Source organism: Equus quagga, chromosome 10 (genome assembly GCF_021613505.1).
Source record: "Equus quagga isolate Etosha38 chromosome 10, UCLA_HA_Equagga_1.0, whole genome shotgun sequence".
NCBI lineage: Eukaryota > Metazoa > Chordata > Mammalia > Perissodactyla > Equidae > Equus > Equus quagga.
In genome coordinates this window covers 409,145-436,457 of record NC_060276.1, presented here as the reverse complement: position 1 = coordinate 436,457, position 27,313 = coordinate 409,145, and the positions used below count along the sequence as shown (strand labels likewise).

The 27,313-nt window shown below is 38.2% G+C and overlaps 1 protein-coding gene across 1 annotated transcript; it reads left to right on the top strand.

The window, feature by feature from the left end:
* Window positions 1-1,335: 1,335 nt before the first annotated feature.
* Window positions 1,336-26,043, top strand: VBP1 (VHL binding protein 1). The gene is made up of 6 exons (XM_046673569.1): window positions 1,336-1,457; window positions 4,923-5,047; window positions 19,492-19,558; window positions 20,639-20,737; window positions 22,267-22,405; window positions 24,420-26,043. The coding sequence occupies exons 1-6, from the start codon at window positions 1,365-1,367 to the stop codon at window positions 24,488-24,490; spliced, it is 594 nt and encodes a 197-aa protein (XP_046529525.1). The 5' UTR covers window positions 1,336-1,364; the 3' UTR covers window positions 24,491-26,043.
* Window positions 26,044-27,313: the final 1,270 nt, after the last annotated feature.

The following is a 27,313-nucleotide window of genomic DNA, read 5'->3' as shown; positions in this document are numbered from 1 at the left end:
TTGACCTCTTTCTGATTCTGTTGGCACTCTACCATGACAAGGTCATTTTATGTATGTACTCATAATGACCAGACAGGAAGGATGTTGGGATGTTGGGTGGAACAAGATAATGAAAATAAAATCATTCAGTTGCCCTATTGTGTAGCAGGTACTTTTTAGGCATTGTACGTATATAATCTTATTTAATCTTTACAACAGCCTTATTGGTATATATTGTTATCACTTTAAAATATGACTTAGGTAGTGTCTTCACCTGTGTATCCTTCCTACGTGATGTGTCTATTATAATATTTATCCTATTATCTTACAAATGGTTCATTTTTAAGGCCCTTTACTTGTCTGTAAACTAAGAGTGATAGCAGTCCCTCTCACACTGGGCTGTGGAGACTAAATAACATGACTTAGTGACTGGCACATAGTTGGTTTTTAATAAATGTTAATCATTATGTGTGTCCCCACTAGGTAAGGGAACTGACGTTTATCCTTCATTCATAAAGGGCCTGGCTCATGGTAGGCTTTGTGGGTGTGGATGAAGCACCGCTTCATTGGGAATCACTCCAGTGCATGCAAAGGTAGGAACAAACACGGTTGTTAGATGTCAGAAAAGACGCCAAAGAATAATTAATTGTGTCTGTATAACACACTTGCCCTCAAAGAGTTGTAGTTGTGGGCAATGCTGGGGAAGTCCTTGGCCATAGAAACCTCAGAAGAGTCCTTAGGATTTTGTTATGTAGACTGAAGCTTTCAAAATGTTTGAGTGGAGTGGCGAGATTCTAATCAAAGGTGGCTTTCGGGAAAGGTTGGTACAATGGGAGGGATATTTATTAGAATCAGGCCAGTGACTCCAGAAGCAGACACAAAACAAGTCCCCTTCAGGGGACAGGAAGCTCGCTGGGATGCTGGGACCAGAGAGGCACCGAGGCCAAAGCCCCATGGTGGCGTCTAGGTCCCAGGTTCGCTTGTATTCGAAAGGAGATCGGGTCACTTCGAAGGCCCTTCTGAAGAGTGCTCCCTGTTCTGTGGTGAGAGTGGGGTCCGACTCGGTCCTGGATTCCCAGGGTCTCCAGCCCTGCCCACCCACAACATCCACGAGACGCTTTTTCGCAGGCCTCTGTATTGTCCTTTCCGCAGAGCCAGCTTCTCCCCCGCGGCTCTTCCAGCCTTGTCACTCACCTGCACGCAACCAATCAGCACCCAAAGGCTCGGGGACTCGGTCAGGGAGAAGGGGCCGGGTACTTCCTGCGCGCCAATGAACGCGCAGACTCACAAGGGAGGGGCGGGCTTGCAGGTGCAAGCGAGCCAATCACGGGCCCCCGGCGGCTGGCGGTTGGAGAAGCAGTTAGTCGCGCGCTTGCTTCCCCAAGATGGCGGCGGCTAAGGACAGTTGTGGTTTAGGTGAAGTGGCAGCAGGGAACGGACGGCGGCTCCACCTAGGGATTCCTGAAGCCGTGTTTGTGGTAAGGGCGCGCTGGTCCTCGGCATCTTGATGCTAGGCCGCGGGCCACCCCTTCCTTCACGGCCCTTACTCTGGCCTCGACTGTTGGGAAAAGGAGTTGAACTAAAGGACCTGGCAGGGAGTGCTCCGTCCTCTATCTCCCTCCGCGCCTCAACGGACTGAGCTGTACTGGGAACTGCCGGGGGGGAAACGTGGTCCGAGAAGGCTGGAGAAGAGAAGGGGGCGCCGGGCGGGAGGATTGGGGAGTCGGAGCGGAGTGGGGGGCGGGGTGGTCTGAGGGACCGCCCCGGCCACCGGGGTTCGTCCCCTGCTGCCTGGAAAAGGGGAAGCGGTGAGAAACTCGAGACTCAGCCTAAGTGCTGGAGAGACCGACAGATAAATGGTGACTTAGGATACATTGAGTAGGCAGAATGGCTCCTGCTAAGGTTTGAAAATAGGAAAAGACAGTCTGTTGAAGGAGAGCAGCGGTTTGTTGCCTTAGAGGAATGGAATAAGAGGCTAATGGGAAAGTGGGATAGGGTGAGAATGTGAAGTCCTTGTGTGTTCTGCTAAGGAATTGAGGCTTTATCCAATAGGCAACGGGCTGTCGTTAGAAGGTGTCTAAATAAAGCCGTGATATAATATTTCGTCTAATTCAGGAGAATAAGTGGTTTTAGGTACATCATTCTAACAACTTAGTAGAAAATGAGTCGTGTGGAGTTGAGACAGGAGGCAGGGAATGCAATTTGGAGGCTTCCTAGAACAGGTAGACCAATCCAAGTCCAAACAAAGAGAAGCAAGGAGATGCTTTCAATCCTGTCTTTGCTCTAGGCTAATCTAGAAAAAGTATTTGAGAACTATTTGAATAATGACAGAAAACCTGACTGGCCTTCCAGGCCGGTATCATCTGTCTTTCCCGAATCAATTCTTAATGGAATTTTCTCGGCCTTTCGGTTTGTACCTCTGTTGCCTTATCTCTGTCTTTTTGTTAATCATGTCTTACATCCTTCAAAAGACCCATTTGTTTTATTGATTACTTAGAATGTATTTTATTTAGAGTGTATTCTTTTATATACACTCTATATTGCATATTTGCATTTGGTGATTCAATTTTGTAGTTATTTTCTTTAGTCATTTTGCGTTTTCTCCCCAAGCTGTGCCATTTGTTTCTTTATGTTCATCTGGGAACTAATTGTATCAACAGATAATTTTTGTTGAGTGCCAGGGACTTTGCTCATGCTTTAACAAAACTCTAGGAGGTAGATACTGTTATCGTTCCCGTTTTGTAGATGATGAAACTGAGGCACAGAGCCCTTTAGTAACTTGTCCCGTGTCACACAGGGTGTGAGTGAGTTATCCAGGATTTGAACTTGGGCAATCTGTGGGGCTCCAGAGCCTCTACTTACACATCCTGCTCTGCCACTGGGAGGAAAGTGAGGTAGTTATCTTGCTCATTATCATTTCTCCTGGTCCTTGCACAGTCCTGACACATAGGATAAGCTCCTAACTGGATGTCGAATTGAATTTCCATAGTGCCTTAAATACTACATTCAGGGTGCTCAGCTACAGATGACTCCAAAAGTAATTCAGGAGGATAAACTTTGAGGGCTTTATAAAGTTTTATCTTAAAATGTTATGGGTTATTTTTTTCTAGACCTTAAAATTTTTGCCAATATGATGTAGTAAGCAGTCCAAATTTTACGTAATTATTTTTATGTTCCCAAACTAATGGGAATTGCATGGTATTGTAGAAAGAACATTGGCATCTAAATAGACCAGGATTTGAATTCTGCCTCTGCTTCCCAGTTGCTGCTTAGTCTTGAGCATATTATTTTATCACTTTGAGCCTCAGTTTCTTTAATTGGAATAGGAATAACAATACTTACAGAGTTGCTATGGGAGATGGAGAATGTGCTTTCAGTATTGCAAGTAGACGCTTAATCTATGTTAGTTTCTGTGATGACAGGAGGCAGTATACCATACTGGTTACAAGTCAGACCTCACCCTTGCCCCTTTCCCCATTCCCACTGGTGCAGTAATTTGCTTTTCTCCCCCTTGTCCATTTACTGACCTCTTCATCTCTAGAATTTCATATCTAGTTCAGATATGATCTCCCTGTAGTTTTTCCTGACCACTACCCCAAGATGGTTTTCTTGGTACTTTCATCTATTCGCTTAGCACATTGTGTTATAGATATAGCTATGTTTGTTGAGCACTTCCTAGCTGTCACGTACTCTTCTAAGCATTTTACACATGCTAACTCATTTAATCCCCTGTGGGGAAAAGGTACTTTTTTTTCATTTTACAGATAAGGAAATTGAGGAAAAGAGAGAGGTTAAATAACTTACCCAAGGTCAACACGTCTATTATGTGATGAAGCCAGAATTCAAACCAGGCAGCCTCTGTCTCTTAACCGAAATCCTATTCTGCTATAGTTAATTCTCCTTGTTAGACCCTAAGCTCCTCATAACAGGTACCATGTGCTGGAAACTTTGACTTATTTCTCTTTCCTGCAGTGGCCCTTCTAGGAAGATAGTATCTCCAGTTTACATACAGAGCTCAGCCATTGCCTCAGCCTCACCTTTTCAGTTACTTTTACTGTCTCTAGCTTGATGGCTTCATAGTTGACTCCGTTGTTGTGTTTCTCTTTTTCTCCTTGCCTTGTTTCAGCTAAAATATTCCCTCGTAGCTAGTAAGCATGGATAAAATTAATGGTGTAGAGATCCCAGAAACTGTAAGAGAATTGAATTTAACTTACTTGCAGTGAAAGACTAAAGTTCTTTAAAGTACTAGAAGGCTGTTATAGAATCTCCTTAAAGTTTCCATGTATTTTCATCTTGTTTTTGGTTCTTATCTAATTAACTAGCTTTTCTTCAAGGATCAGCATATAGTATACATTTAAAAAATGCTTTTCAGTTTTACTGCTTTTCTCTTGCTTAATTATTCCTGTTACAAACTATTGTTCTGCTTGCCTTTTAAGTTTACTTTATTTCAACCACTTGATACTTGAGGAGGCACTTGTGGCTTGCCTTGGGAACCTAATGACCATATTTAGCATGATTTCTGTGGCAGAACTTGTTGAGTTAATAATTTAAGTAATAAAATCGATAATTTTAGCCCCCAACCTGTTGAAGCGTTTTGTGGCTAGGGCACATGACTGGGCAATGTGTTTGATTCTTGGTAATTTTCATATTTACTACTAGGGCTGCATGGAGGATGCATAAAGCAGGCAAGGTCATCTTTCTTTCCCAATATACATAAAAATAAGAAAAGGAAGGTAGAGGAATAATAAATTAGCTATATAATGTATGTGCACTGTCTAAAATGGTCTCTAACTTTTTATAACTACTTTTTTAGTTAAAAACCATCCTGTGGAGAAAATGAAACACAAACCTTTTTATGTTTTAAAGATAAAGCTAAAGCAGTCAAATATCATATTAGAAGTAGGAATTCTAAAATTTGTAATGTGTTATTTTTTATATTAAAGGAGGATGTAGATTCCTTTATGAAACAGCCTGGGAATGAGACTGCAGATACAGTGCTAAAGAAACTAGATGAACAATACCAGAAGTATAAGTTTATGGAACTCAACCTTGCTCAAAAGAAAAGGAGGTAAGTGTAAAAACTTCCAAGATTTAAAAAAAATTTTTTTTTTGAGGGAGATTAGCTCTGAGCTAACTACTAGCAATCCTCCTCTTTTTGCTGAGGAAGACTGGCCCTGAGCTAACATCCATGCCCATCTTCCTCTACTTTATACGTGGGACGCCTACCACAGCATGGCTTTTGCCAAGTGGTGCCATGTCCACGCCCAGGATCTGAACCGGTGAACCCCGGGCCGCTGAGAAGCAGAACATGTGAACTTAACCGCTGCGCCACTGGACTGGCCGATTTTTTTAATTAATCTTGTATGGCTTACACTTTTAAAAAAAATCGAGACATAATTTACATACACTAAAATGTCCCAATGTTGAATGTTCAGTTTGGTGAATTTTGACAAATATATCCACTTTTGTAATCATTGCTGAGATCGGTATGATAGAACAATTTCTATTGCTCCAGGAAGTTCTTTTCCCTCCTTTCTAGCCAACCCTGCTCACTGCCAGAGACAGCCACTGTTCTGATTATTTTCACCATAAATTAGTTTTGTCTGTTCTTGAATTTCATATAAATGGAAGCATATAGTAACTAGTATTTTAGGTTACCCTTCTTACACTTAGTATAATGCTTTTGAGAGTCATTGATGGTGTTGTGTTTATCAGTAAATTAGTTTCTTTTTGTTGCTGAGTCATGTTCCATTGTACGTGGACGTACCTCAATTTTTATCGATTTGCCTGTTGATGGACATTTGGGTTGTTTCCCCATTTGGTTTTGAGTCTGTGTGTGGGCATATGTTTTCATTTTTCCTGGGTAATTACCTAGGGGTGGAATTGCTGACTTGTATGGTAAGTGTATGTTCAATTTTATGGAAAACTGCCAGAAGTCCCCCAAGGTCACTATACCATATTATACTCCCACTGGCAATGTATGAAAGTTCCGGTTGTTCCACATCCTCGCCAGCACTTGGTATTGTGAGTCTAAAGATGGTTTTGAAAGCATAATAGAATGAATATTGACCTTATTCCAAAGCTTTTAGGTTCATAACATATTAGATGTCTAATTCATTCTTCTCGTTTTGCCAATGATATGAGAGACCCACAGAGTTTATGATTTTTCCAAGATTTCATAGCTAATAGGCATAGGACAAAGGTATTCTTGCTCTCAATCCTTTTATTTCCCTGTATTTTTACAGTAGCTTGTAAAGTCAATTCATTGTAATAAATATTTCTGGATGTCTGCTATGCACATGTGCCAGCATTCTTCTGTCAGTTGAACATGAAATTCCTGGTAGGTGCCAGATGCTATTTTGGGTGAAATAAGGTGCAGTATCATCTGTTTTCAACAAGGACACTTTCTAGGGGCATGATGGGTATATAAATAAAATAAGTACACAAAGTACACAAAGCAGTCAGGGTGCTTTGGTACAAAGTAATGAGTTAGCAAGGGGAAGGCATGATCTGGAGGGGGCAGGGAGGTTCAGGGGAACCTTCTAAGAGGACCAGATGGTTGTGTAGAATTTCGAAGGCAGGTTATGAATTTGGAGGCAGAAGAGATGGAGAAGACTGGATGGAGCAGTTTTGGGGGAATATCAGGAGTTCAGTCTGTACCCATTTGAGGTGGACATCCACGTGGAGATGTTAAGTAGGCAGTTAAATATATGAGTCTGAATTTTGGGAGTGATTTGGGCTGGAAATAAAAACTGGGGGTCATTTAAACCAGAGAAGTGAATGAGCTTCATCACCAAGGGAGGGCATGTAGGTGAAGAGAAGATCAAAGATCTGGGCACTGCAACAGTAAGAAGTTAGGGAGAAGAGAGATAACCAGCAAAAAAGACTGAAGAGAGGCTGCCAGTGAGGTCAGGAAAACCAGGAGATTGTGGGCTTCTGGAAGCCAAGCTAAGGAAATATATCACGAAGGAGGGAATGATCGCTTGTGTCAAATACTACTGATGGCTCCAGTAAGATAAAGACTGAGAATGGATTTGAAATTAGCAAAGTGGAAGTCATTGATGTTCTGGATGGAAACACTATTGGTCCAGTGGTTTAAAAGAGAATGATGGAATGATGGAGACAGTGAATATGGAAAACTCTTTTGAAGAATTTTCCCATTTTAGTAGTGGGTTGGTTGTCTTTTTTTATTTGTAGGAGTTCTTTATATATTGGATACTAATCCTTTTAGGTTATATATGTGAGATATTTTTCTTCCTTTTGTAATTTGGCTTTTTTCTTTCATTATGCTTTCTTTTGCCCAGTAGTTCTTAATTTAAATGTTTTCAGTCAAAGTTGCCCTAAATAGTTATTGCTTTTTGTGTCTTCTTTAAGAAATCCTATCCTATATTTCATATTTAAAAAGACAAACTCCTATATTTTCTTTTAAAAGTTGTAAAATTTTGCTTTTCACATTTAACTTCTTAATCCGTCAGAAATTTATTTTTATGTATGGTATTTGGTAGGCTTCTGATTTCTTCTTTTTTTTATGGGTATGTCATGGACATAGTCTTTGACTTGGTACCATTTAATTTAAATTTTTTTTGAGGTATACTTTTTTTGGTTTGTTTTTGTTTTGGTGAGGAAGCTTGGCCCTGAGCTCACATCTGTTGCCAATCTTCCTCTTTTTTCCCTCCCCAAAGCCCCAGTACATAGTTGTATATCCTAGTTGTAAATTCTTCTAGTTCTTCTGTGTGGGACACCACCTCAGCATGGCTTGATGAGCACTGTGTAAGTCTGTGCCCAGGATCCGAACCAGTGAACCCTGGGCCGCTCAAGCAGAGTGCATGAACCACGCGGCCATGGGGCCGGCCCCTCACCATTTAGTTTTAATGTGGTCCAAGTTAATCTTTTTTCTTAATGGTTAGTGCTTTTTGTGTCCTGTTTAAGAAATATTTGCCTGTCCCAAGTTCAAGAAGATATCCTCTTAATGTTTTATTCTCAAAGCTTTATTGTTTTATCTTTCACATTTAGACTTATAATCCATGAGTTATTCAGAAATATGTTGCTCAATTTCAAAGGAATTGTGGGATTTTCAAGCATGTTTCTTTGTTCTCTCTATTTATTATAGATTGATAGTTGGATTTACAATTTTGATCATATTCAGGGTGTATTTGTGGGGTGTTTTTTGGCAACACTGCTTCATAGATTTGTGTACTGTTCTTCCATTAAGAGGCAGATGGTATCTACTTATCTCTTTTTATGATACTCAATGCCTAGATCCATTAATTATGAGTTGCAAAATGATAATGTTCTGATTCAGTTATTTCTTTTTTACTGATTAATAAGCTGTCATACTTCCATAAAGAGAACCGTCCCCTCACGTACTATTTGGTAAAAGTGGCCGCAGGAAATCAGCTCACCTCTCAGTTTCTTCCCTTGCAGGAATCTTAGCCCTGTAGTTCCTATCACCTTATCAGCTCTGTGCTGCCTGCCAACAAAGGATGGGTTTATTTTCTCTGGCCATTTGAGCAATTAGAAGTGGGAGTGCTGGTCTGCTGCCATCTTAACGTGAAACAATTTCTGTCCTTTTTTTACAAACTTTTTAGTCTATTTTATTGGATGCGTGTCATTTGAAAATTATTATGCCTTCTTGGTGAATTTAACCCTATTAAAATAATGTGTATTGTTACAAAGTCTATTTTGTTGGATTCTTACAGCTGTCCCAGCTTTCTTGTGGCTAACAGTTTCTTGGCGTATCTTTTCCAGTCCCTTTATGTTCAGCCTACTTATTATATATATTTAAGAGTGTTCCATGTAAATAATATAGGGTTATTGCTTTTAAATCCAGCAAGTCAGGGCCCAGGCTCAGGTATACAGCTGATATCAGCATCTGCTTCATGATGCCTACTTCTCTCTGGTCTTCACCGCTCAGTTCAAAGCCTTTTCCAGTTGTTTTCTCTTTTATTTTTTTCTGGAATTTCCCTCACCTCTGTGATAGCAGCTACGCAACAAAAACTGTTTTTGTGCATGAGCAAGTTTTGTAGCAGATGGCTCTGTTTAGATTGGATACTAACCTTTTTCTTTACAGATGTTGTAAATCTTTTCTTGCAGCCTGTCATTTACCTTTAACTTTACCTTCAGCTGTGTAAAAGTTCTTTAGTATTTCATGATTCTCTTGTGGTGATCTCTTTAACACGTAAATTGTATGCCTTTTATCTATCATCTGTTAATTTTTTTTCCCTTCTCTCCTTCTGTGATTCTTGTCAATACGGATGCTGATGCTTCTAATTCTGTCTTCTATTTCTCTTTATTATTTCCTCTCTTCTGCTGACTTTGGTACTTTGTCTTTTGGCAATTAGCTGGATATCCATGAGCTCTTTATTTCAACCATTACGTTTTTTATACCTAGTAGTTTTCATTGGTTCTTATTACAGCTATTTGTTTATTCTTACTATTACCAATATCCTGTCTTTTGTCTTTGAGGTATTTTTAAATTGGTATATAATCTTTTAGTATGTAATTTTGTTTCATCTGATAGAGGTTGTTGAGTTTATTGTCTTTATTTTATTGTACTTGAGTTTAGCAAATTATCATTTCTTTTCCCTGTAAACTCATATTCTCTCTGGGATATCAGTTACTTTGGCCAGTAATGTATGTGAGGGTGGGAGTAATTTAAGTCCTTTCTGGTGGGTAGAGGTAGGAAGAATGCTGCTGGTATTAAAATCCAGGGCACAGCCATTGGACAAGTGCTGCTTCTCCCCAAGAGGGGCACTGCTGGGGGTCAGTACTACCATCTTCTCAGCTCCTCAGCCTGAACTACTCCCTGCCTCTGACCAATTCTACTCTTTTTCTACCCCTACAGTGTTGAGGTAGGTAATGTGCTTCGCCCAGGGCAATTTAGAGGGAGAAAAACACCTAGAAAATTCTCCTTTAGCCTTACTTCTCTTTCGAAGACTTGGTCTACTTCCCGTCTAAGCTACTCTCCCCTCTCATTCCCCTACTCACTGCCAGGACATATAATAACAAAGACCTAGAACTGACCCATTGACAACTATCCATTGACAGGAGAGTGAATAAAGAAGTTGTGTTATATTCATAATTGAATATTATATGGCAGTGAAAATGAGCGAACAAATCTTAGGGACCTAATTGAGTTAAAAAAGCACACCCCAGAAAAATGCATACAATACGAGACCATTTGTATTAAGCTAAGAAACCAGCAAAGGATTTATTGTTTAGGGATACACATAAATATGATGGAACTCTTTGAAAAAGAAAACAAGGGACTGTAAACACTCAGTTCAGGAGAGCTCCTAACTCTTGGGATGGAGCAGGGTAGGGTGGGATGTATTGCTTGGACATCTGCAGTGGCCTTGGCTATCTGGTTCCTAAGTTGCCTGAGTTTGCAGCTGCTCAATTTATTAATATGCTTCATAACTTATACAGTATATGTAATATTTACACATACAAAAATATATCATAGAAATCATTTACTTGACCAAAAAACTTGATATGCACATAATTCTTATGTTGTATGTTTCAGATATTTTACAAATGAATACATCTATATCTTTCTAGTATTTACCTATATCAACACATCATACAAAAATAAGCAAAATTGAGAGACCTACAACATCCATATGGAATTGTAAAGAGCTCATAGAACTAAGTCAAACTAAGTCAAACAAAGTGAATGCTAAGACTATGTTTCTAGATTATTCACTGGACTATATTACCAGATAGTGATACCATTTTTTTTTTAAGCACTGGACTCGTCTAACACGTTTCTCACCAGGTCAGTAGCACAGGGTGTAATAAAGTTTGCCCTGCTGGCCTCCTTCACATGTGCTGTGACTTCCTTTATATGATGTATTAAGTACATTTTCATTATATTTAAATTTTGTTTACAAACTGATCAATAATATTTAGTTAAATATATTTTGAAAGAACCACAGCTTTGTTTTTGTATCTTTAGTTTGTTTTGTTACAAATTACATTGTGATTTGATAGGGACTCCAGAACTATTTCTTGCATTTTTCCATGCACAACATGTTAAAGCCTTGGGCAGCTGCTGCTGCTGCTTCTGCTGCTGCTGCTTTTGCTGAGGAAGATTAGCCCTGAGCTAACATCTGTTTCCAATCTTCCCCTCCCCCCTTTTTTTTTTTTTGCTTGAGGAAAATCAGCCCTGCACTAACATCTGTGCCAGTCTTCCTCCTTTTTGTATATGGGACACTGCCACAGCATGGCTGATGAGTGGTGTAGGTCCACCCCCGGGATCCAAACCTGTGAACATGGGCCACTGAAGTGGAGTGCGCCAAACTTAACCACTATGCCACAGGGCTGGCTCCAAGCAGCTTCTAAATGTCATAAAAAACAGTTACACCTCAGTGACCAAAAAAGAAAATATTTTGTTCTTTCCTTTCTAAGTGACTTTGAGTGTTTTCAGCATATTTTTATCTCTTATTTTCTTGTCAGTGTGGTTGATTTCATTTGGGAGTCAGTTGCCAGTGGTTTTTTTAAGTTACTTTTTAGTAGACTATTTTTTTAGAGCAGTTTTAGGTTCATAGAAAAATTGAGCAGAAGGAACAGAGATTTCCCATATACCCCCTGCCCCTGAAACATGCATAGCCTCCCCCAATATCAGCATTCCCACCAGAGTGGTACATTTGTTACATTTGAGGAGCCAGTATTGATGTATTATTAACAACTAAAGTCTGTAGTTTACCTTAGGGTACACTCTTGTGTTGTACATTATGTGGGTTTTGACAAATGCATAATGTCATGTATCTATGATTATAGTATCATACAGAGTAGTTTCACTGCTCTAAGAATTCTCTGTGCTCCACCTGTTCATCCCTCCCTTCCCTCCTAACCTCTGACAACCACTGACCTTTTTCCTTTCTCCATAATTTTGCCTTTTCCAGAATGTCTTATGTTTGGAATCATACACTATGTAGCCTTTTCATATTGGCTTCTTTCACTTCATAATATGCTTTTAAGATTCCTCCATGTCTTTTCATGGCTCAGTAGCTCATTTCCTTTTAGCGTTGAATAGTATTCCATTGTCTGAATGTACCACAATTTATTTATCCGTTCACCTATGGAAGGATAGCTTGGTTGCTTCCAAGTTTTGGCAATTATGAATAAAGCTGCTGTAAACATCCATGTGTAGGTTTTTGTGTGGAAATACATTTTCACCTCCTTTGGGTAAGTACCAGGGAGCGCAATTGCTGGATGGTATGGTAAGAGTATGTTTACTTTCATGAGAAACTGCCAAACTATCTTTCACAGTGGCTGCACCATTTTGCCTTCCCACCAGCAATGGATGAATGTTCCTGTTCTCCACATGCTCACCAGTGTTTAGTGGTGTCAGTGTTCTGGATTGGGGCCATTCTCATAGGTGGGTGTGTAGTGGTATCTCATTATTTTAATTTGCATTTTTCTGATGACATATGATGTGGAGCATCTTTTCATATGCTTATTTCCCATGTGTATATCTTGTTTGGTGAGGGGTCTGTTGAGGTCTTTGGCCCATTCTTTAGTGAAGTTGTTTCTTTTCTTACTGTTGAGTTCCAAGAGTTCTTTGTAATGTAATATTTTGCATAGCAGTCCTTTACCAGATATATCTTTTGCAAATATTTCCTCCTAGTCTGTGGCTTGTCTTTTTATTCTCTTCACAGTGCCTTTTGCTGAGCAGAAATCTTTTTTAAGTTTTTTTTAAATTTGGTTCATAATAGTTTACATCATTATGAAATTTCAGTTGTACACTATTTCTTGTCTGTCACCACATAAGTGTTCTCCTTCACCCCCTGTGCTCAACCCCCAACCCCCTTGCCCTGGTAACCACTGAACTGTTTTCTTTGTGTGTTTCTTTATATTCCACATATGAGTGAAATCATCTGGTGTTTGTCTTTCTTAGTCTGGCTTTTTTCACTTAGTACATAATACCCTCCAGGTCCATCCATGTTGCCAATGGGGTGATTTTGTCTTTTTTATGGCTGAGTAGTCTTCCATTATATACATACACCACATGTTTATCCAATCATTGGTCACTGGGCACTTGGATTGTTTCCATGTCTTGGCTATTGTGAATAGCGCTGCAACGAACATAGGGGTGCATATGTTACTTTGGATTGTTGATTTCAAGTTGTTTGTGTAGATACCCAGCAAAGGGATAGCTGGGTCATATGGTAGTTCTCTTTTAGTTTTTTAAGGAATCAGCATCCTACTTTCCATAGTAGCTGCACCAGTTTGCATTCCCACCAGCAGTGTATGAGGGTTCCCTTCTCTGCACACTCTCTCCAACATTTGTTATTTTTAGACTTAGTGATTATACCCATTTTAACAGGTGTAAGGTGGTATCTTAGTGTAGTTTTGATTTGCATTTCCCTGATGATTAGTGATGTTGAACATCTTTTCATGTGCCTGTTGGCCATTTGTATATCTTCTTTGGAAAAATGTCTGTTCATATCCTCTGCCCATTTTTTGATTGACCTGTTTGTTTTTTTGTTGTTCAGTTGTTTGAGTTCCTTATATATTATGGAGATTAACCCCTTGTCAGATATATGATTGGCAAATATTTTCTCCCAGTTGGTGGGTTGTCTTTTTGTTTTGATCCTAGTTTCTTTTGCCTTGCGGAAGCTCTTTAGTCTGATGAAGTCCCACTTGTTTATTTGTTCTTCTGTTTCCCTTGTCTGAGAAGACATGGTATTCAATCAGATCCTTTTAAGTTTGATGTCAAAAGAGTGTACTACCTATATTATCTTCCAGGAGTTTTATGGTTTCAGGACTTGATCAAGTCTTTGATCCATTTTGAGTTTATTTTTATGTGTGGTGTGAGATAATGGTCTACTTTCCTTCTTTTCCAAGTGGTTGTCCAGATTTCCCAACACCGTTTATTGAAGAGACTATCTTTTCTCCATTGTATGTTCTTGGCACTTTTGTCCAAGGTTAGCTGTCCATAGACGTGTGGTTTTATTTCTGGGCTTTCAGTTCTGTTTTGTTGATTTACGTGTCTGTCTTTGTACCAGTACCATGCTGTTTTGATCACTATGGCTTTGTAGTACCTTTTGAAGTCACAGATTGTGATGCCTCCAGCTTTGTTCTTTTTTCTCAGGATTGCTTTAGCAATTGGGGGTCTTTGGTTGCTCCATATGAATTTTAGAATTCTTTGTTCTATTTCCCTGATGAATGTCATTGGGATTCTGATTGGGGTTGCATTGAATCTGTAGATTGCTTTTGGGTAGTATGGACATTTTAACTGTGTTTATTCTTCCAATCCATGCGCATGGAATCTCTTTCCGTCTCTTTATGTCATTATCTATTTCTTTCAATAATGTCTTATAGTTTCCATTGTAGAAGTCCTTCACCTCCTTGGTTAAATTTATTCCTAGATATTTTATTCTTTTTGTTGTGATTGTAAATGGAATTGTATTCTCGAGTTCTCTATGTTTGTTATTAGAGTATAGAAATGCAACTGATTTTTGTAAGTTGATTTTGTACCCCGCAGCTATACTGTAGTTGTTAATTATTTCTAATAGTTTTCTGATGGATTCTTTAGGATTTTCCATATATAAGATCATGTCATCTGCAAACAGCGGGAGTTTCACTTCTTCACTCCCTATTTGGATTCCTTTTATTCCTTTGGCTTGCCTAATTGCTCTGGCCAAAACCTCCAGTACTACGTGGAATAAGAGTGGTGAGAGTGGGCATCCTGTCTTGTGCCTGTTCTCAGAGGATGGCATTCAGTTTTTCCCCATTGAGTATGATGTTGGCTGTGGGTTTGTCATATGTGGCCTTTATTATGTTGAGGTAATTTCCTTCTATCCCCATTTTGTTAAGAGTTTTTATCATAAATGGCTATTGGATCTTGTCAGATGTTTTCTCCACATCTGTTGAGATGATCATGTGGTTTCCATTCCTCAATTTGTTGATGTGGTGTACCACACTGATTGATTTGCAGATGTTGAACCATCCCTGTGTCCCTGGTATAAATCTCACTTGATCTTGATGTATGATCCTTTTAATGTATTGCTGTATTTGAGTTGCCAATATTTTGTTGAGAATTTTTGCATCTATGTTCATCAGCAATATTGGCCTGTAGTTTTCCTTTTTTGTGTTGTCCTTGTCAGGCTTTGGTACCAGAATGATGTTGGCCTTGTAGAATGTGTTAGGAAGCATTCCATCTTCCCTAATTTTTTTGGAATAGCTTGAGAAGGATAGATGTTAAATCCTCTCTGAAAGTTTGATAGAATTCTGCAGGGAAGCCGTCTGACCCTGGGCGTTTATTTTTGGGGCTGCTTTTGATTACTGTTTCAATCTCTTTACTTGTGATTGGTCTGTTCAAATTGTCTGCTGCTTCTTGAATGAGCTTTGGGAGATTGTAGGAGTCCAAGAATTTATCCATTTCCTCTAGGTTATCCATTTTGTTGGCATATAGTTTTTCATAATGTTCTCTTATGATCTGTTGTATTTCTGTGGTATCCATTGTTATTTCTCCTCTTTATTTCTAATTTTGTTTATCTGAGCTTTTTCTCTTTTTTTCTTTGTAAGTCTGCCTAGGGGTTTGTCAATTTTGTTTATCTTCTCAAAGAACCAGCTCTTTGTTTCATTGATCTTTTCTATCGCCTTTTTTGTTTCAATAGCATTTACTTCCGCTCTGATTTTTATTATTTCCCTCCTGTTGAGTTTGGGTTGTGTTTGTTCTTCTTTTTCTAATTAGCTGTAGTTTGAGATTGCTTATTTGGGATTTTTCTTGTTTGTTAAGGTGTGCCTGTATGGTGATGAATTTCCCTCTTAGTACCACTTTGTTGCATCCCATATGAGTTGGTAAGGTACGTTATCATTTTCATTTGTCTCCAGATATTTTTTGATTTCTCCTTTAATTTCTTCAATGATCCATTGGTTGTTCAGTAGCATGTAGTTTAGTCTCCACATCTTTGTCCCTTTCTCAGCTTTCTTTTTGTAATTAATTTCTAGCTTTATAGCATTGTGATCAGAAAGGATGCTTCTCATTATTTCAATTTTCCTAAATTTATTGAGGCTTGCTTCGTTTCCCAACATGTGGTCTATCCTTGAGAATGTTCCATGTGCGCTTGAGAACAATGTATATTTTGCTGTTTTTGGATGGAGTGCTCTATATATGTCTATTAAATCCAACTGGTTTAGCTTTTCATTTAATTCCACTGTTTCTGTGTTGATTTTTCTGTCCGATCTATCAATTGATGTGACTGGAGTGTTGAGGTCCTCTACTATTATTGTGTTATTTTTAATATCTTCTTTTAGGTTTGTTAATATTTTCTTTATGAACTTTGGTGCTCCTGTGTTGGGTGCTTAGATATTTATAAGTGTTATTTCTTCTTGCTGGAGTGTTCCTTTGATCGTTATATACTGCCCTTGTTTGTCCCTCTTTACCTGCCTTATCTTGAGGTCTATTTTGTCCGATATAAGTATTGTGACACCTGCTTTCTTTGGTTTGCCATTAGCTTGGAGTATTGTCTTCCATCCCTTCACTCTGAGCCTGTGCTTGTTGTTGGAGCTGAGATGTGTTTCCTGGAGGCAGCATATTGTTGGGTCTTGTTCCTTAATCCGTCTCGCCACTCTGTGTCTTTTTATTGGAAAATTCAATCCATTTGCATTTAGGGTGATTATCAATATATAAGGGCTTAATGCTGCCATTTTATCACTCGTTTTCCGGTTCTCCTGCATTTCCTTTGTTTCTCGTCCAGTGTGTTTTGGTCTACCAATTGAGTTATGTAGTTTTTTATCTTGTGTTTCTTTGTTTTCTCCTTATTTATTATTTGTGTCTCTGTTCTGCTTTTTGTTTAGTGGTTACCATGCGGTTTGTATTCAAAGTCTCGTAGATAAGATAGTCCATTAGTATTTGCTAACCTTTTCTGATGTATAGCTACAATTTCCTGATTCTGTCTACCTATTTATCTTTATATTCTGTGCTTGGTAACCTCTTTCTCCCTTTTTTTTCAGGTATGAGGGCCTTCCTGAGGATTTCTTGACAGGGGTGGGGGGTCTTGTGGCTACGAACTCCCTTAGCTTTTGTTTATCTGGGAAAGTTTTTATTTCTCAATCCTATTTGAAGGATATTTTCACTGGATAGAGTATTCTTGGCTGAAAGTTTTTGTCCTTCAAAGATTTGAATATGTCCTTTGAGTCTCTCCTAGCCTGTAAGGTTTCTGCAGAGAAATCCTCTGAAAGCCTGATAGGGGTTCCTTTTTAGGTTATTTTCTTCTGCCTTGCTGCCCTTATTATTTTTGTCAGTCACTTTTGCCAGTTTCACTACTATATGCCTTTCAGTAGATCTTTTTACATTGACATATTTAGGAGATCTGGTACCCTCTTCTACATGGGTTTCCATCCCCTTCCCCAGGTTTGGGAAGTTCTCTGCTGTTATTTCTTTGAACAAGTTTTCTGCTCCATTCTCCTTCTCTTCTTCCTCTGAAATACCTATAATCCTTAACATTGCATTTCCTAATTGAGTCAGATATTTCTCAAAGACTTTCTTCATTTCTTTTTAGTCTTGGTTCTCTCTCCTCCTCTATCTGGAGCATTTCAATATGTCTATCCTCGATTATGCTGATTTGCTCCTCTATAATAATGTCCACTAGAGCATTCAGGGAATCCATATTTTGTTTTATCTCTTCCATTGTGTCTTTCCTCTTCAATATTTCTGAGTGGTTCTTCTTTATAGTTTCAGTCTCTTTTGTGAAGTAGCTCCTGAACTCGTTGACTTGTTTCTCTACATTCTCTTTTAACTCGTTGAGTTTTTTTATGACAGCTATTTTGAATTCTGTGTCATTTAGATTACATATTTCTGTGTCCTCAGGACTGATTTCTGGGTACTTGTCATTTTCTCTCTGGTCTGGACATTTAATATAATTTTTGATACTGTTAGAGGGCGTGGCTCTGTTTTTGCACATCGTGGTATTGTTTGGGCTCAGTTACCGCTTTTTCCCACTGGGTAGGGGTCAAGAGCCATTTATTCTTAGTCCTCTGCATTCTGCCAGGATCCCAGACACTGGAGCTGGTGTTGGGCAGGTGCAGGGAGGGATGCTTTCCTCTGCATGCTCTTGGTGTTTTCTCGCTCTGCCCTTGCTATCTGCTCTCCTTGGGTGTTGGCTTGATGTGGTCACCTCCACATTAGCTTTTACCTCGGTAGGGGCTTTCCCCTAGGCTGTGAGGGCCTTTAAGGATCTTTGATATTCTGGTGAGTGAACGTCCCCTCCCCTGTTTCTTCCCTCTGGGAGGCCCCACTGTCCTGGATCCCAGTCTTTTGGGGAGGGTGTGAAGTTTTCTCTTACCCTGTTTCACCTCCTCTGAGGGGGGCTCCAGCCTCTCTGCCCTCCATCATATGGCTGCGTGGGTCTCTCTGTCGTTTTTGTGTTGTGTTAGGATGTCCTCTGTTGGAGTGTGAATATCTTTTCCGCTGTGTGGTGGAGGGGAGAGATAACTAGAGAACTCACTCCACCTTGATGCTGATGTCACTCCTGAGAAATTTTTAATTTTAATGAAGTCCAGCATATCAGTTATTTCTTTCATGGATTGTGTCTTTGGTGTTGTATTTAAAAAGTCATTGCCACACTCAGGGTCATCTAGAATTTCTCCTGTGTTATCTTCTAGGAGGTTTATAGTTTTCATTTTACATTTGGGTCTATAGTCCATTTTGAGTTAATTTTTATGAAGTATATAAGGTCTGTCTAGATTCATTATTTTGCATATGGATGTCCAGTTGTTCCAGGCTAGTAGTTTTGCTATAATATAACTTACCTGTTGAGTCTGATCAGTTTCATCCTGCCCAACATCGTTTTCTTTCATTTCTTGTGTTGAAACCAGTGATCCATTCATAATTTTAAGAGCAGTTCTTACCTAACTTGAAAATAGCATTTATCAACATAAAAGTTAAAGAAACATTACCCAAAATTTAAAAGAATCACTAAACTATACTATATCAGAATGTGGTGTGTTAGGTATTCTGGTGATATTGCACATTTCTTACAGTGTGAGAAGCACAAGCCCTGAGAAGCTGTCACTGTACTTTGCTGGCATTTAGCTGACTGTGATGTACATGTCTGTGCAGTGAGTGCACTGAGCAGGAGCACGTGATAGGGATTTGGTGGTTTCCAGTGGTTTTGAATTTAGAATATAATATTTGAATGCATGTTATTTAAAAAATCTGTTTAAATGCAATTCTAATCAAATGCAGAACCTTGAATCACCTCTGGAATGTGGTTTGCTCTAGAAATGTTAAATAACGATGGGGTGTTTGACATATAGAACAGGGATTTGTACACAATAGGCATTCCATAAACATTTGCTGTTACATCTAAATGTTTTATTAAATATATCTGAAATATTTTAGATATTTTAAGAAACAAAATTTATTAAATATTTTTAATATTTTATATTTGTAAATAGTTCACAAAAACATGACAACAGAAGATGCGAAGCTAGTAAGACTTTGTCCTGGTGTTTATTCTTGCCTGCAAAATACTAAGCTAACCTTTTTCTTATTCACAGGCTAAAAGGTCAGATTCCTGAAATTAAGCAGACTTTAGAAATTCTAAAGTACATGCAGAAGAAAAAAGTAAGTGCATTTTTGTTTCTAAATAAGAGCGAACCAGGATACTTCAGCAGAGATGTGTCTTCCTTGACTCTTTGGTACTGGTATTTGATCTGTGCTGGAAGCTCCAGTCTGCCTGAGCACATGCACTGATGTTACAGACAGTATGCTTCCATGATAAATGTGGCTTTGTGACTTTACCCCCAAAGTCAGGTTTAATTCTAGGGCCCACACTTTATGGATTATTTTACTTAAATATAGTATTTGCAAAACTTAAATGCAATTTGAAATTATTTTAGGTACCAAAAGAAAATGTCTTATTTTGAGGTAACAGCATCTAAGGGTTTTTGTTGTTGTTGCTCTTGTTCTCTCTAAGATTAAGGAGTGACTCCAAGACTTATAGAACTGGGGGGAATCTTAGATATTATGTTTCAGGTTCTCATTTCACAGTTGAGGAAACAGAGAGAGGTTATACTTGGCCAGTTTCACATAGCTAGTTACTGGCAGAACTGGATTTGAGGATCTTTTGAATCTTAATCTGATACTTATTAAATAAAAGCAGGTTGCAAAGATTAAATTTCATAAGCATATTATATTTAAAAGATTATGTGTATATGTACATATATAATTTATTACTTGACTGGTAGAATATCCACATTCCTATTACGTTATTTTATATGGTGAATTTTGTAAGAGACTTTGGAAAATTGGTTGGTTGGGCATGAAGCACTGATGAACTGATAATCATAGCTAACTCTTGTATAGCACTTACTCTGTGCCAGGCACTGAGGAGGGGGTATGTGTGTGTGTACTCATGCACAGCTTCAGAGGTGTAGGGACTGTTGTTATCCTCATTTTACAGATGAGGAACCTGAGACACAGAGAAGTTAAGTGATGTGCCAAAATTACACAGGTAGTAAGTAGCTGAGCCAGAATCCATGCCCTCTGTGCTCAGCCATCTGGCTCCAGCATTCATTTCTTTTACCACTACACTTAGTCTGTATGATGATACTGTTTTAAATGGCTTAGGTTCAGCTCTCCAGTCTCTCCTTTGTATCCTTGGTATTAAACTGGCCTGTTTACAGTACTGTCATTTTTTTGAAGGAGTCTACCAATTCACTGGAGACCAGATTCTTACTGGCAGATAATCTGTATTGCAAAGCTTCAGTTCCTCCTACTGATAAAGTGTGTCTGTGGTTGGGGGTAAGTAAATGTAATAGCTGCAGCTTTCGTAGCTGACGTTTGTAAGCCAGTGGTTTTTCCCACTCCAACAGTATTGTTCGAGCTGTGTAAAGTGCTCATCTCCCTTTGACTGTGGAAGGAGCAAATGGATGAAGTTCAAGTGGTCCATATTAGAAACTGACTAGAATTAAGAGTGTGATGAAGATTGCTGCAGAAACATGCTCAAGTCTCTCCCAGTCAAAAAAAAAACTGACCAAAAGCCTACTTCCCCTCCAGCTATTGCCTTATCTCTTAAATGTAACAGAAGGAAGAGCAATAGAAATAAAATAGAAGGTGCTGCTGAACCTCAGTAAATGTTTCTCCCCCATAAGAGTTTATTAGTTTTAGAAAGATCTCTAAACTTAATGGGGAAAATGATTATTAACAAAAGCATTGAGGTTGTTAGAGTCCATTTTTTAAACCATGTATTTCAACTTTAGATGATTTCATAGAATTTTCTAAAAAAAAAAGTAATAAGAAACATCAGTAATTGATGAATTAAATTGGGAGTTTAGGATTGGAGAGATATACTTTTCATTGATTATTTTTTGTCCTATTTGAATTTTTCTACAGTTTTTCTAATTATCGTGGATTGTGTTATTCAATCAATAAGTATTTATGTAGCACTTACTTTGTGCCAAACACTTTCATGTTATCTCATTTAATCCTTACAACAGTCCTTTGAGTAATTTTTAAATTCCATTTATCAGATAGATGAGGAAAGTGGTTCAGGAAATGCCCGGTGGTAAGTCGGGTGGTAGGAGGAGTTCAGAGCTGGGAAAGGTACTGTTCCCCACCTCCACCGTGGACGGATCCCCAAGTTTCAACAATAACGCCTGATCTCGAGAATTCCAGGTTCAGTCGTTTTGCCTTTGACCCTAGCATGTCTCAGAGATAGTAAGGGAACAATAAAAGCTGACTGTTTTTCTTATTGGATCAAATGTAGATAATGTATATGTCTTTCAAAACTTTTAAATTATTGTATCTTAAACTCAGAAACAACTATTTAAGTTGATGCAAATGTAATACTATTTAGAGTCACAATGGAGGTAGTAGAAAGATAGGATTTGGTATCTAAACATATTGGTTCTTATCCTGATTCTTCCAATTACTTACTAGGTATGCGAGCATAGGCAACCTGACCTATCTGAGCCTCCATTTTCTTAACTGTAAAGAAGAAGAAAACTTGCCTCACCAGGGTTGTTATGAGGAATAAATGATATAATGTATGTAAATATATTGTCTAAGCCAGGGGTCAATAAACTTTCTGTAAAAGGCCAGAGAGTAAATATTTTTGGTTTTGCAGACCACATGGCCTGTCACAACTACTCAGTTCTGCCACTGTGGCACAAAAGTGTCAGCAAGTGGAGAATAGTTGAGTTCCAGTAAAACAGCTTATGACAAAACACAGCAGCTGGATTTGGCCCAAGGGCTATAGTTCACCAACATCCGTTCTGAGCTATAAAGCACCATGTAAATGTTGAGTAATTGTTGTGATTTTCTTTCTTCAGGCTAATGTAATGCTTGAATATGATATTGACGAAGCTCAGGCATTGTTGGAAAAGAATTTATCGACTGCCACGAAGAATCTTGATTCTCTTGAGGAAGACCTTGACTTTCTTCGAGATCAGTTTACTACCACAGAAGTCAGTATCCTTTCTTAAAAAAAAAAGGGAGGAAAGGAGAAAGATGTTGTTAACATTGTTACTTGCATTGCTTTAATGAAAAGAATGTCCTTACTCTTAGACTAATGTGAAGTTACAGATTTTATGAGAGTAGTAAGTAATATGTTTGGAACTAATACTTAGATAAGTTTGTACATAGATTAATCTGAATTTGAAGTGTGAAGGTGTGGAAATAGCAAATTAAAAATTAGTGAATGAACATTTTTTTTCAAATATTTTCTCAAGACACCTTCATAGCTAGTTGGGCAGTTTAATTCCACAGGCATTTGTTAAGGATCTCCTATGTTCCTGCAACTCTGCTAAGCTGTATGGGGCACAGGATGGTCAGGGAATCAGTACAAAAAAGGAAAAGAGTAGCAAAGTCTCGCTCTATTATGACTGCATGTGTAAAACAGTTAAATGATAATTTTGTAGCAAAAGATAAGTTCATTTCATGTATGTGACACCAAGGCGATTTAAAGTTAGGGAAAGATAGATGTGAGCTGGAATTAGTTCAAAGAAGGCTTTAAGAAGAAAGAACTTCGGCTGTTTTTAAAGGCAGTGTAGGATTTAGATCAGCAGAGAGAAGCCAGGGTTGGGTATTCTGGTCAAGGGAGAGGGCAAGCGTGTTGAAACCCAGCTCTTTGCCTTTCCTCTCTGACCTGTCTCCCTTCCTGATTCCTGTCACAGTCATTGGCTCCACATAATCACCCAAAACAGAAACCTGGGGGTCATCCTTCACTCTTCTTTTTTCATCACCAAGAGCCAACCAGTCTCCAGATTCTTGCCAAATTTCCCTCGTAAACCTTTCTGCCCATTGCCGTTGTTCTTGTTTTGGCCTTCCAGAACCTAGACTTTGTAGTTTTCTAGTCTCTTTTCCACCCGTCTGTCCTTCACACTATCTCCAGCATGAATTTACTGAATCACACATCTTATTTTTATTCTTCAGGGATTCCTTGTTACATGTAAAGTATGCATCTAGGCACTCTGTGAGGTGTCCCAAGCCAGTCTTACGTCATGCTACTGACCTCTTCCTGCCCTGGCCCTCCCCCAGTATACTCTGGTTTCCAAATAACCCCAGTCAGTTATTCTCCTCACCCCCCGAATGTGCCATGCCCTTTGCATTTCCATACTTTGTTTCTCCTTCCTAGAATGATTTCCCTGTTTACCTGGGCTACTCTTTTTTTATCCTTCATATTTCAGCTCAAGCATCAGAACATTTCTCAACATTTTCTAATCCTCTCAGGGTGTTTTGTTGTTCCTCTGTGCTTACTTGGCACTTTGCACATGGTGCTTTATTTGTTTTCCATGCCAAACTGGGAGCTCTTCAAGTGTAGGAGCTGTACTTTCTCTCTCTTCTCCACAGCACGTAGTAGCATGCAGCAGGCACTGAGTGCTTGAGTGAGGGAAGGCAGGTCTGTTTGAGGCCTAGAGCAGGAGTTGGTGTGTGACTGGTAATGCGGAGACTTCATCCAGAGGAAAAAAAGCTATAAAACTCCCAGAAGGTAACATTGGGGAAAATCTAGATGACCTTGAGTACAGTGATGACTTTTTGGATATAACACCCAAGGCATGATCCATGGAAGAAATAATTGATATACGAGGGCCTATTCAGGGTGGTGCTTAATAAATTGAGTGGAATGTCTTGTTAAACTGAAGGGAGGATAAGAGATAAAATTATTGATAATTAAATTGCACTAATTTAAATATGTGTCAGGATATGGTTTGAACAATCTTTGAAATTTTATGGATGAGGGGCTTTCTTTAAAATTGTTGACAGTGTCAAGCATATGTCTGTTTAATACCATAGTTGACTAAATATGATAAACACTTGTTGATTTGAGGCTTTGGCTTGGTTTTGATGAAATTTAGTTCTAGTGTTTTCTTATCAAATGATATTATAGCTATACTGTCTTTGAGTCAGTGTGTGAGTGACTAGTTGGTCATTAACTATGTTGTCTTTAGAATTGGATTTGCGTTTTCTTTGACAATTCTTACAGATATGGCCAGGGTTTATAATTGGGATGTAAAAAGAAGAAACAAAGATGATTCTACCAAGAACAAAGCATAATGATGACAATTAAAAATGTGGTTCAGTTTTCCAAACATGTTATTCTAAATACCCCAAAGTTTATCCTTAAAGGTTGATGTAACTTTGAATGATTTCTTAACAGCAAGAATGATAATTAAAACTTTAAAAAAAGATAAACCATTTTATTTATAAAAACAAAATTAGTTTCAAATATTTTATGAAATTAGAAATATTGTAATTTTTTTCGCATTTCCAACAAAGTAAATGCTGCTTTTATATTTGTTTTTTAGTCATAAGAAAAGTCCTACCTGAAATGGCTTAAAACTGTGAGGTATGCTATGGAAGCTGAATTCTGGACACTTTAGCACGTTTTACTTTTTCTCTTTTGGCTGATGTTACTCTCACTTGATGTGGTTAAACCAGTTTAGAAGTAGGAAAAACAAATCAGTTTGAGTGTTTGCAAACTTGTTTTTCTTTAGTACATGTGGGGCTTTATGATCCTTTGTTACAGTTATTTGTCTTATGTAAGTGGAGTTTCACAAATTACTGCTTAGCCAATAACTATTATAATATTCTGTACTTTTCAGGAAATGGTAATTTGCCTTCCTAAACAGTAAGAGGGCTATTGAGACAACACTTTTTCTTACCTCCTGTAAGTGTACAGTGTCTTTGCAATGCCAACATAAGGGAGATCTCAGCCAACATGAAATAACAAAATTACCCACTCAAAACCCTTGGCTAAGCAATTTTGTATTTCTTAACAGTTCTCCAAAGCAGCTGAACAGGAATATTAAGATAAATATAAATCTGCAGTGGTTGAAAAGACTTGTGAGCTTTTTTATTCATGATCAAACCTCATAGGAATAGTAGAAAATCCCTGTGGAAAGCCATTGGTGCAGTGGTTCATACTGGGTGTTACAGATTTTGGTAAAAACACAAATGTATTATTCCGTCTCCATGTAGTAAAAAGTATACTTGTACAGTGTTTTGTACTTGTATTTCATGATGTTAAAACTGTAGCATGGCACCTTTTTTCATGTTATCCTTTCTAAAGTTAACATGGGTCTGTTCACATATTTGTAAAGTTTATTTACTTGCACATACACCTACTGTGTCCCAAGAATTTCTTATGTCTGTAGAAACAACATAAAATCCCTTTAAAAGGAATACAGATAGGCAAACAATTAAGGCGTTAAATCTGAATGATACCAAAGTTCCTCGAGTCAGTTTTTGTTTTATAATTTTAAATTCTTGTATTTTAGAAGTTGAGGTTTATAAACATCTTGCGATATTATAAGTGCAACTTTTCCCCAAACTTTATTATGATAAGTATATTGGTACAAAATGTCCCTGTTCATATTAAGACAGGAATGATTTGCTCAGAAGATCTTTATTTTGTCTTAGTTTAAGTCCCTGAAAATCTAAATAGAATTTTTAGGTGTTCCAGGTAATATGAAGGAATGCAGCTTTTTAGAAATAGGAATTACAGAGCAAAATTAATTTTTCAACAAATATATATAAACACCCAGTGTGTGTCAGGAACAGTATTAGGCTCTCTGTTAATTAAATAAAAGAAAGATATTTAAATCTTGCCTCTGCCAGATCGTTTCTCTTATAATGGTTTACATTTTCAGAATAACGTAACCGTCCTGATTTGACACAATATTTTCAAGGTTAATCTTAATATTAGTACAGTATACCCAGAGAGGATATGGGCAAAAGATTGACTACAAAACTTGATGCCAAGTAACAAATATGTTGGAAATCCAACTAAAATTTAACTTTTTCCATCATGAAACAGCTGTTCATTTGAGAAAATTTAGAAAATAGGAGGAAGAAAAGACATTTAAGTTCCACTTACAGTCCCCCTTAACATTTCTGTGTCTTTCTTTTTATATGCATAGATTTTTTTTAAAAAAATAATTGAAAAAATTGTCTTTATAGTTTTTATCCTACTTTCTTTACTTAACATAAAATTTGCTTATTATATAATACTATTATGTTAACATTATTTTACTAGTATCATTGCACTATTCTAATGGGTGAGTATAGTAAACTGTGATTCACAGTTAGACATTTGGGTTGTTGTTAAATTTTGTTCTCTATTAAAAGTAACAAATGATCCAGGAGTTTACATTTTTACATAAGGCTTTTTCTTGTATTTAGGATTTTTCTTGAGACTAGATTACTGAAAATGGAATTAAGAAGTCAAAGATTATAGCGTTTTATTTTCTGGGGTTGACTGAGAGTAGTTTTGTCAATAGTGATAGCAGGGGATGATGGAAGGCACAATTTATCACCCCTGCTTGTCCCTCCCATCCTCTTCCATATAGACACTGATGGCTGCAGAAGCAAGGACCTTATTTAAGGCCGAGTAGCCAGAATGAGACCCAGATTCAGCTCCTGGGCCAATTTCCTCTGTACCATGATGCCTTGCTCTTTTATTTAGAAATAGCTAACAACTAAGTTTGATAAAAATGTTAAGTTCAATCCCTCAACAAATGAGTGCTCTCCTTTCTCTGTATGTTTGCTATTCTCTGCCCTAAACCTCAGTGATACCTTTAATGGTCTTGAACCATTTCTTAAAAGTTTGTCTTAGTTGGTTCTAATCCTATAATCCTTTGATAGCCATGTCTGTGCCTATTTGGTGCTAATGTGGGATTATGTTGTCTGTGAAGACACTGCTGAAGACATGTGCAACACCCGTCACAGCTAGTGTTGGGTTCAACTACACATTTAAACTCTCAAGATCTGGATAGGCCATGTCTGACACCAGTTTACTCTGAAGGACATGGGACAGGCAAGACACCAAGGGGTGGCTTTGGGCACAATTCTTCTGTGGGAATTCTTGCAGCAGTTCCC

Coding starts and splice junctions, on each gene's coding strand:
- VBP1 (XM_046673569.1), top strand. CDS start 1,365: ATGGCGGCGGCTAAGGACAGTTGTGGTTTAGGTGAAGTGGCAGCAGGG. Junction 5,048..19,491: donor CTTGCTCAAAAGAAAAGGAG/GTAAGTGTAAAA, acceptor TCTTATTCACAG/GCTAAAAGGTCAGATTCCTG. Junction 20,738..22,266: donor AAGTGTGTCTGTGGTTGGGG/GTAAGTAAATGT, acceptor TTCTTTCTTCAG/GCTAATGTAATGCTTGAATA.